This window comes from Rhinichthys klamathensis, unplaced genomic scaffold, assembly GCF_029890125.1.
Source record: "Rhinichthys klamathensis goyatoka isolate OS25496 unplaced genomic scaffold, OSU_Roscu_1.1 h1tg000421l_1, whole genome shotgun sequence".
Lineage (NCBI taxonomy): Eukaryota > Metazoa > Chordata > Actinopteri > Cypriniformes > Leuciscidae > Rhinichthys > Rhinichthys klamathensis.
The window spans coordinates 187,501-199,569 of NW_026606919.1; the positions used below are offsets into that span (position 1 = coordinate 187,501).

Below are 12,069 nucleotides of genomic sequence, written 5' to 3' on the forward strand. Positions count from 1 at the left end.
TGTGAGTATACACTACTATAACCTTACTCTCGGTGTGAGTATACACTACTATAACCCTCCTCTCGCTGTGAGTATACACTACTATAACCTTACTCTCACTGAGAGTATACACTACTATAACCTTACTCTCGGTGTGAGTATACACTACTATAACCCTCCTCTCGCTGTGAGTATACACTACTATAACCCTCCTCTCGCTGTGAGTATACACTACTATAACCTTACTCTCGGTGTGAGTATACACTACTATAACCTTACTCTCGGTGTGAGTATACACTACTATAACCCTCCTCTCGCTGTGAGTATACACTACTATAACCTTACTCTCACTGAGAGTATACACTACTATAACCTTACTCTCGCTGAGAGTATACACTACTATAACCTTACTCTCGGTGTGAGTATACACTACTATAACCCTCCTCTCGCTGTGAGTATACACTACTATAACCTTACTCTCGCTGTGAGTATACACTACTATAACCTTACTCTCGGTGTGAGTATACTATACTATAACCTTACTCTCGCTGTGAGTATACTATACTATAACCTTACTCTCGGTGTGAGTATACTATACTATAACCTTACTCTCGCTGTGAGTATACTATACTATAACCTTACTCTCTCTGTGAGTATACTATACTATAACCTTACTCTCGCTGTGAGTATACTATACTATAACATTACTCTCGGTGTGAGTATACACTACTATAACCCTCCTCTCGCTGTGAGTATACACTACTATAACCCTCCTCTCGCTGTGAGTATACACTACTATAACCTTACTCTCGGTGTGAGTATACACTACTATAACCCTCCTCTCGCTGTGAGTATACACTACTATAACCTTACTCTCGCTGTGAGTATACACTACTATAACCTTACTCTCGCTGTGAGTATACACTACTATAACCTTACTCTCGCTGTGAGTATACACTACTATAACCTTACTCTCGCTGTGAGTATACTATACTATAACCCTCCTCTCGCTGTGAGTATACACTACTATAACCTTACTCTCGGTGTAAGTATACACTACTATAACCTTACTCTCGGTGTGAGTATACACTACTATAACCTTACTCTCGGTGTGAGTATACACTACTATAACCTTACTCTCGGTGTGAGTATACACTACTATAACCTTACTCTCGGTGTGAGTATACACTACTATAACCTTACTCTCTCTGTGAGTATACACTACTATAACCTTACTCTCGGTGTGAGTATACACTACTATAACCTTACTCTCGGTGTGAGTATACACTACTATAACCCTCCTCTCGCTGTGAGTATACACTACTATAACCTTACTCTCGGTGTGAGTATACACTACTATAACCTTACTCTCGCTGTGAGTATACACTACTATAACCTTACTCTCGGTGTGAGTATACACTACTATAACCTTACTCTCGGTGTGAGTATACACTACTATAACCCTCCTCTCGCTGTGAGTATACACTACTATAACCCTCCTCTCGCTGTGAGTATACACTACTATAACCTTACTCTCGCTGTGAGTATACACTACTATAACCTTACTCTCGGTGTGAGGATACACTACTATAACCTTACTCTCGCTGTGAGTATACGACATTACTATAACCTTACTCTCGCTGTGAGTATACACTACTATAACCTTACTCTCGCTGTGAGTATACACTACTATAACCTTACTCTCACTGTGAGTATACGACATTACTATAACCGTACTCTCGCTGTGAGTATACTATACTATAACCTTACTCTCGCTGAGAGTATACTATACTATAACCTTACTCTCGGTGTGAGTATACACTACTATAACCTTACTCTCGCTGTGAGTATACACTACTATTTATTTATTTATTTATTTGAGCAGTAACCATTCTGCTCAAAAGGAGAGAGCTGAAGCAAAAGAGCTTATAAGCGCCCCCCCCCCCAAAAAAAAATTCTATACAAGAAAACGTCTTATTTCACAATGGTTCAAGGAAACAAAGTGCAAAACAACAAACAACAACAAAGAGATATATAACCTTACTCTCGGTGAGAGTATACTATACTATAACCCTCCTCTCGCTGTGAGTATACACTACTATAACCTTACTCTCACTGAGAGTATACTATACTATAACCTTACTCTCGCTGTGAGTATACTATACTATAACCTTACTATCGCTGTGAGTATACGACATTACTATAACCTTACTCTCGCTGTGAGTATACACTACTATAACCTTACTCTCGCTGTGAGTATACGACATTACTATTACCTTACTCTCGCTGTGAGTATACACTACTATAACCTTACTCTCGCTGTGAGTATACACTACTATAACCTTACTCTCGCTGTGAGTATACACTACTATAACCCTCCTCTCGCTGTGAGTATACACTACTATAACCTTACTCTCACTGTGAGTATACACTACTATAACCTTACTCTCGCTGTGAGTATACACTACTATAACCCTCCTCTCGCTGTGAGTATACACTACTATAACCTTACTCTCACTGTGAGTATACACTACTATTACCTTACTCTCGCTGTGAGTATACACTACTATAACCTTACTCTCGCTGTGAGTATACACTACTATAACCTTACTCTCGCTGTGAGTATACGACATTACTATTACCTTACTCTCGCTGTGAGTATACACTACTATAACCTTACTCTCGCTGTGAGTATACACTACTATAACCTTACTCTCGCTGTGAGTATACTATACTATAACCTTACTCTCGCTGTGAGTATACTATACTATAACCTTACTCTCGCTGAGAGTATACTATACTATAACCTTACTCTCGCTGTGAGTATACGACATTACTATAACCTTACTCTCGCTGTGAGTATATGACATTACTATAACCTTACTCTCGCTGTGAGTATACGACATTACTATAACCTTACTCTCGCTGTTAGTATACACTACTATAACCTTACTCTCGCTGTGAGTATACTATACTATAACCTTACTCTCGCTGTGAGTATACTATACTATAACCCTCCTCTCGCTGTGAGTATACACTACTATAACCTTACTCTCGCTGAGAGATACTATACTATAACCTTACTCTCGCTGTGAGTATACGACATTACTATAACCTTACTCTCGGTGTGAGTATACACTACTATAACCCTCCTCTCGCTGTGAGTATACACTACTATAACCCTCCTCTCGCTGTGAGTATACACTACTATAACCTTACTCTCGCTGTGAGTATACTATACTATAACCTTACTCTCACTGTGAGTATACAATACTATAACCTTACTCTCGCTGTGAGTATACACTACTATAACCCTCCTCTCGCTGTGAGTATACACTACTATAACCTTACTCTCGCTGAGAGTATACACTACTATAACCTTACTCTCGCTGTGAGTATACACTACTATAACCTTACTCTCGCTGTGAGTATACGACATTACTATAACCTTACTCTCGCTGTGAGTATACACTACTATAACCTTACTCTCGGTGTGAGTATACACTACTATAACCTTACTCTCGCTGTGAGTATACACTACTATAACCTTACTCTCGCTGTGAGTATACACTACTATAACCCTCCTCTCGCTGTGAGTATACACTACTATAACCCTCCTCTCGCTGTGAGTATACACTACTATAACCTTACTCTCGCTGAGAGTATACACTACTATAACCTTACTCTCGCTGTGAGTATACACTACTATAACCTTACTCTTGCTGTGAGTATACACTACTATAACCCTCCTCTCGCTGTGAGTATACACTATTATAACCCTCCTCTCGCTGTGAGTATACACTACTATAACCTTACTCTCGCTGAGAGTATACACTACTATAACCTTACTCTCGCTGTGAGTATACACTATTATAACCCTCCTCTCGCTGTGAGTATACACTACTATAACCTTACTCTCGCTGAGAGTATACTATACTATAACCCTCCTCTCGCTGTGAGTATACCACTGAAACCTGCTGAAGCAGATCTGTGTCCTGTATTACTGCAGACGGTCAGTGATCAGAGGACATCAGCGCTCCGATCAGCCGCTATCTCACACACACATCAGCGGTCGCTGCTTTATAAAGAGACACAGAGAGGATCTGCACCAAGACGCATGCTTAATCAGACTTAATGCTCAATTAGGATTCAGTCTTCCAAAGATAACGAAAACAAGATAATGGAGATAAAATGATTATTGTGCTGGGATTCTTCATTGTATTTATTTGACCTTTTATTTTAATTTGTTTTTCTGTTGAATTACATCTAAAAAATTCAGTGAAATCCCCTGTTAAACAGTTTTATGAAGTTCAATAAATGCATGTTTCTAAAAGTCAGTGCATGATCTTGACCTCAATATTGACTAACTTATGAATGATTATGATTTTGCTATAATCCAGGATAATCTGGACACTTCAGTTACTCTTAAAGATATATGATTGTCATTTCTCATGTATTTTACTGTATAAATGCGTCTCATAGGTAGAATTAAAGAGATGCACTTAATAATTCTGGGATGTTTTTGAGTCTGATTGGTTTAAAAAAATAAAACTCACCGAACAAGTAAAGATTGCATGTTTCTGATGGTGTTTGCTGTTTCAGTTTGCTCGGTGTGTGCCGATTTCCCAGGAGTCTTTGGAGGTGAGTTCAACCGTCCGTCTTAAAGAACTTGTTTCCACTGTGATTTACTGAGGTTTATATAAGTTGACATCATCCCAAAATATGATATCCATCACATTACTTATTATGTTTCGACAAACTGCTGGTTGCTGGAAACCTATTGTGCGCTGGTTAGGAGACGCTGTGAGACGATAGGACATCGGGAACAGAATCTGCTCTGTGTTCAGGGAAGATCTCACAGACAATACAGTGATTCGCTAATGAAGAAGCAGGGCATTGTGGGGGAGCAGGAGATTAAACAGATGACAGTGCGTCTCCTCGGCTTTCTCTTGCGTTTCCCGGGCCTGACCGCATGCACCCGTTCACCATCAGAGCCTCGGGAGCCCGCGAGCTCTCCAGACGTTTAGTGATCCTGGAGAGACTTTGATCCGTGTGTGTTTCATCCGCGTGACTGCGTGCGGCTTACAGAACACACAGAGCTGCGGCGCGCCAATCAAACCGCTCTAATGCTTTAATATCACTGATACCGTAGTATAGGTAATATTTTGAATTAATTTTTATTTGCATAAGTTGTTTTTTGAGTGTGTGTGTATATACACTCACCTAAAGGATTATTAGGAACACCTGTTCAATTTCTCATTAATGCAATTATCTAATCAACCAATCACATGGCAGTTGCTTCAATGCATTTAGGGGTGTGGTCCTGGTCAAGACAATCTCCTGAACTCCAAACTGAATGTCAGATTGGGAAAGAAAGGTGATTTAAGCAATTTTGAGCGTGGCATGGTTGTTGGTGCCAGACGGGCCGGTCTGAGTATTTCACAATCTGCTCAGTTACTGGGATTTTCACGCACAACCATTTCTAGGGTTTACAAAGAATGGTGTGAAAAGGGAAAAACATCCAGTATGCGGCAGTCCTGTGGGCGAAAATGCCTTGTTGATGCTAGAGGTCAGAGGAGAATGGGCCGACTGATTCAAGCTGATAGAAGGGCAACAGTGACTGAAATAACCACTCGTTACAACCGAGGTATGCAGCAAAGCATTTGTGAAGCCACAACACGCACAACCTTGAGGCGGATGGGCTACAACAGCAGAAGACCCCACCGGGTACCACTCATCTCCACTACAAATAGGAAAAAGAGGCTACAATTTGCAAGAGCTCACCAAAATTGGACAGTTGAAGACTGGAAAAATGTTGCCTGGTCTGATGAGTCTGGATTTCTGTTGAGACATTCAGATGGTAGAGTCAGAATTTGGCGTAAACAGAATGAGAACATGGATCCATCATGCCTTGTTACCACTGTGCAGGCTGGTGGTGGTGGTGTAATGGTGTGGGGGATGTTTTCTTGGCACACTTTAGGCCCCTTAGTGCCAATTGGGCATCATTTAAATGCCACGGCCTACCTGAGCATTGTTTCTGACCATGTCCATCCCTTTATGGCCACCATGTCCCCATCCTCTGATGGCTACTTCCAGCAGGATAATGCACCATGTCACAAAGCTTGAATCATTTCAAATTGGTTTCTTGAACATGACAATGAGTTCACTGTACTAAAATGGCCCCCACAGTCACCAGATCTCAACCCAATAGAGCATCTTTGGGATGTGGTGGAACGGGAGCTTCGTGCCCTGGATGTGCATCCCACAAATCTCCATCAACTGCAAGATGCTATCCTATCAATATGGGCCAACATTTCTAAAGAATGCTTTCAGCACCTTGTTGAATCAATGCCACGTAGAATTAAGGCAGTTCTGACGGCGAAAGGGGGTCAAACACAGTATTAGTATGGTGTTCCTAATAATCCTTTAGGTGAGTGTGTATATATATATATATTTATGGAGGTGTGTGTGTATGTATAAATACTTTTTTAAATTGTTTAGTATAATACTATGATGAGTCTGGCCTCATTACCACATTCGTGTTTGTTTGGTCACATACGTGGTTGTTTTAGACGCTTCTGTAAGATAACCAAGGCTGTTTTACGCATGTGTTTGGATCAGTCAACAGTAACGACCCGTCTGACGCCTGAAGATTACACTCCCCGCTCGTGAATAATTCATATCTGATTAGCGAGACGCCAGCAGATTCCTGAAACTAACATCAGAGGAGTTTCAGTCGCTCCATCTGTCCGGATACTCTCACTGAATCACTCCCAAGCAGTTTCCAGAACATTAGTCATGTTTTTATCATCTCCAATGTTCTGCGATCAACATTCTAAAGTGACTTAAATAAGGCAATTAACGTCAAGCACTCAAAATATGCACATGACGAATGAGAGTCGCTTCCGGAAGTGGAAACTCCATTGATTTTTAAAGTCAGCCCTACTGTGAGCTGCGAGGTTGTTAATCGATGGTAAATGCTTTAGTTGAAGCAGTAGTTCAACTTCATTTGAAAGTAATCAACAGCGAAAAAACTGTTCATGAGTTCTTATGCACTATTCCTCATTAATCGCAGTGGCGTCAGACTCGTTGTGTCTCAGATATCCCAGCATGCACTAATGGAACAGGAAATGACTGACCGGCCTCTGACATGGGTTCAAGATGGACTCTCTTTAATCTCTTGATGCACATTATTATGCTCTTATTATGCATAATTTATCAGTGCACGTTCAGAGAGTCATCTTCATAATGTTTTACTTTCTACTTTTCTTCTGATGTTACCGTAAGAAAATAATATGAACTAATATAATCAATCAACTCTTCCTGATCCAGTCAAATCAAATTTCCCTCAGACATACAGTATGTCATGTGTTTATATTTATAATGTTTAATTATGTCCTTTTTTAAATGACCTGTTCATGTGTTGTGAAAATGATTATACATGCTTAGTTTTTTCAAAGGACTTCTTCATCATCATCACCATCATCAAGATTTTATTTTGGTCTTCATACACAATTCCATAATAATTATACATAATTTTACATATTAACTGGAAAAGGTGTATGCTGAATCCTTAACTTAGTTTACCAAACCAAAATCTACACAAAAACAAAACAATTACTTCAGACTAATTTTCGATTATGTGCAAACGTCTTGAGAGATTGACACCTTTCGTAAGGTAGTGCCACTGTTTCAAGCATTTCACACACAACTGATTGAGTTTGAGTTTTATGTGTTTATCACCGAACTTTTAAGCTTTTTTTATTTAAAAAGTAAACCGCACATTCTCCACAATTTCATCCCTTTGACAGATCTGTAATGTTTTATACATTTATTTATTTTTAGTGCTGTCAAATCGATTAATCGCAATTAACTGCATCTGACATATAAGATTATGTATGTGTATATACAGTATATATACACACACACACATATATATATAAAATATATTTACATATTTGTATGGTATATGTGTTTAAACACGATTAATCGGTTTGACAGCACTATTTGTTATGTTCCTCTGAGCTCTCTCCATCATCTTTGAGTGTGACGGTGTGTGTCCTGCTGTCTCAGACGAGTCGTCAGGATTCGGGCCGGTGTTTGAGGAACAGCCCGTCGACACCATTTACCCGGAAGAGTCTCCGGAGGACAAGATCAGCATGAGCTGCAGGACACGAGCCAACCCTCCCGCCACATACAGGTCTCACTTGTGGCTTTACCACGCTTTACCACGCTTTACATGCTTTACACGCTTTACACGCTTTACCACGCTTTACATGCTTTACATGCTTTACCACACTTTACACGCTTTACCACGCTTTACATGCTTTACCACACTTTACACGCTTTACCACACTTTACACGGTTTACCACACTTTACATGCTTTACACGCTTTACCACACTTTACACGCTTTACCACGCTTTACATGCTTTACATGCTTTACCACACTTTACACGCTTTACCACGCTTTACATGCTTTACCACACTTTACACGCTTTACCACACTTTACACGCTTTACCACACTTTACATACTTTACCACACTTTACACGCTTTACCACACTTTACACGCTTTACCACACTTTACATACTTTACCACACTTTACACACTTTACCACACTTTACATGCTTTACCACGCTTTACCACGCTTTACATGCTTTACCACACTTTACATGCTTTACATGCTTTACCACGCTTTACACGCTTTACACGCTTTACCACACTTTACACGCTTTACATGCTTTACCACACTTTACATGCTTTACATGCTTTACCACGCTTTACACGCTTTACACGCTTTACCACACTTTACACGCTTTACATGCTTTACCACACTTTACATGCTTTACCACGCTTTACCACGCTTTACATGCTTTACCACACTTTACATGCTTTACACGCTTTACCACGCTTTACACGCTTTACACGCTTTACCACGCTTTACATGCTTTACCACACTTTACACGCTTTACATGCTTTACCACACTTTACACGCTTTACCACGCTTTACCACGCTTTACATGCTTTACCACACTTTACATGCTTTACACGCTTTACCACGCTTTACACGCTTTACACGCTTTACCACACTTTACACGCTTTACACGCTTTACATGCTTTACCATGCTTTACATGCTTTACACGCTTTACACGCTTTACACGCTTTACCACACTTTACACGCTTTACATGCTTTACCACACTTTACATGCTTTACATGCTTTACCACGCTTTACACGCTTTACACGCTTTACCACACTTTACACGCTTTACATGCTTTACCACACTTTACACGCTTTACATGCTTTACCACACTTTACATGCTTTACACGCTTTACACGCTTTACCACACTTTACACGCTTTACATGCTTTACCACACTTTACATGCTTTACATGCTTTACCACGCTTTACACGCTTTACCACACTTTACACGCTTTACACGCTTTACAAGCTTTACCACACTTTACACGCTTTACACGCTTTACCACACTTTACACGCTTTACACGCTTTACAAGCTTTACCACACTTTACACGCTTTACACGCTTTACCACACTTTACACGCTTTACACGCTTTTCCACACTTTACATGCTTTACACGCTTTACCACGCTTTACACGCTTTACACGCTTTACCACACTTTACACGCTTTACATGCTTTACCACACTTTACATGCTTTACATGCTTTACATGCTTTACCACACTTTACCACACTTTACCACACTTTACATGCTTTACCACACTTTACATGCATTACCACACTTTACCACACTTTACATGCTTTACCACACTTTACATGCTTTACCATGCTTTACATGCTTTACCACGCTTTACATGCTTTACATGCTTTACCACACTTTACATGCTTTACCATGCTTTACCACACTTTACATGCTTTACCACACTTTACATGCTTTACCACGCTTTACATGCTTTACCACACTTTACATGCTTTACCACACTTTACATGCTTTACCACACTTTACATGCTTTACATGCTTTACCATGCTTTACATGCTTTACCACGCTTTACATGCTTTACATGCTTTACCACACTTTACATGCTTTACCACGCTTTACATGCTTTACCACGCTTTACATGCTTTACCACACTTTACATGCTTTACCACACTTTACATGCTTTACATACTTTACATGCTTTACCACACTTTACATGCATTACCACACTTTACATGCTTTACCACACTTTACATGCTTTACCACACTTTACATGCTTTACCACGCTTTACATGCTTTACCACACTTTACATGCTTTACATACTTTACATGCATTACCACACTTTACATGCTTTACATGCTTTACCACGCTTTACATGCTTTACCACACTTTACATGCTTTACCACACTTTACATGCTTTACCACACTTTACATGCTTTACCATGCTTTACATGCTTTACCACACTTTACATGCTTAACCACACTTTACATGCTTTACATGCTTTACCACGCTTTACATGCTTTACCACACTTTACATGCTTTACCACACTTTACATGCTTTACCATGCTTTACATGCTTTACCACACTTTACACGCTTTACCACACTTTACATGCTTTACCACACTTTACATGCTTTACCACACTTTACATGCTTTACCATGCTTTACATGCTTTACCACACTTTACACGCTTTACCACACTTTACATGCTTTACCACACTTTACATGCTTTACCACACTTTACATGCTTTACCACACTTTACATGCTTTACCACACTTTACATGCTTTACCACACTTTACATGCATTACCACACTTTACATGCTTTACCACGCTTTACATGCTTTACCATGCTTTACATGCTTGCAAACATTACTACTTACCATGTCCAAAGATATATACTACACTAATGAATGAATGTGGTAGTGGATATATATATATCATTTTTTATTGGGATCAATAATAATTACACATGAATTAAATGCTAATTATTAATGTTGAAAACTATTTTCCATCTTTGATATTGTAAAATCATTTGCTGCTCTGATTTGGTTTGATTCCTCTGAATCTGTAGTATCATTGAACATTAGCATTATTTCGATTGATTCATGATATAACTCCTGATGCGTCAGTTGTGTGTTTCTGATCGTGAGTGTGTGTGTTTGTTCTCAGGTGGAGACTGAACAACACTGATATCGTCATTGACGATCACTACAGCCTGATGGACGGAAACCTGGTCATCAGTTTCCCGGACAAGAGCAAGCATGCTGGGAACTATACGTGTGTGTCCAGCAATGAGTTCGGGACGGTGGTCAGCCAGAGGGCGTCGGTTCAGTTCGGCTGTGAGTCTCTTACACAACAGCTCTATTAGAGAGCAACGTCCGCTTGACTCACACACACTCACTCACTCACACACACACACACATACACTCTCTCACACACACATACACTCTCTTACACACACACACACACACACACAGAGCCGTTATTGTTCAGCGCTTGACGGATATTAATTTCCGCTGTCAGACTTCAGAGACTCTTGTGCTCTTTCTGCTGAATTATGACTCAAAAGTGTGTTCTGTGCAGTTTTACTGCTGTTGTCTGTGAAAGTGATGTGTGGAGTTAATTAAACTCTGTTGTGTTGTTTCAGACTTGGACATGTTCTCCACTGACGAGAGGGAGGCGGTCTCTGTGAGGGAGGGGCAGGGGGCGGTGCTTCTGTGTGACCCGCCCCCACACTTCCCAGGTTACCATAGCAACCTTTTTTTTCTCTCTCTTTTTTTTTTTTTTTACTTTATTAAATCATTTCAAATAACAAACAGGCATTAACATATTATTGTTGTTAAACACCTTAACAGTAAGACCAAGCAGCATATCGTAAACAACATAATAATAACATAAATAAAATTCAAAAAAATTAATTGGGGGGGGGGGGGTTAATCCATATATATTGCCAGTAATTTAGAGAGTTACCATGGCAACCTTTTTGTACTTTCATACAACATACAAAGACATTTAACATCAAACAGAAGTTTACAGATCTTTCTATTTCTTCACACACACGTTTTCACAAGACATTCTTTTATCTTAATCAGTTTACATATTTTTAGAATAGGAGATATAGAAAAG

General features: G+C 39.7%; 2 protein-coding genes across 12 annotated transcripts in view; both read left to right on the plus strand.

Annotated features, from left to right (window-relative positions):
* nrcamb (neuronal cell adhesion molecule b) overlaps positions 1-12,069 on the plus strand; it is a 264,169-nt gene that overhangs the window by 145,298 nt on the left and 106,802 nt on the right. The gene's annotated exons all lie outside the window — the stretch shown is intronic.
* Positions 1-12,069, plus strand: part of cntn1a (contactin 1a) — a 70,679-nt gene that overhangs the window by 27,595 nt on the left and 31,015 nt on the right. The window contains exons 3-6 of the mRNA XM_056235389.1: positions 4,582-4,620; positions 8,053-8,179; positions 11,113-11,282; positions 11,591-11,686. Coding sequence (XP_056091364.1) covers positions 4,582-4,620; positions 8,053-8,179; positions 11,113-11,282; positions 11,591-11,686 — 432 coding nt within the window. The remainder of the gene's footprint in view (positions 1-4,581; positions 4,621-8,052; positions 8,180-11,112; positions 11,283-11,590; positions 11,687-12,069) is intronic.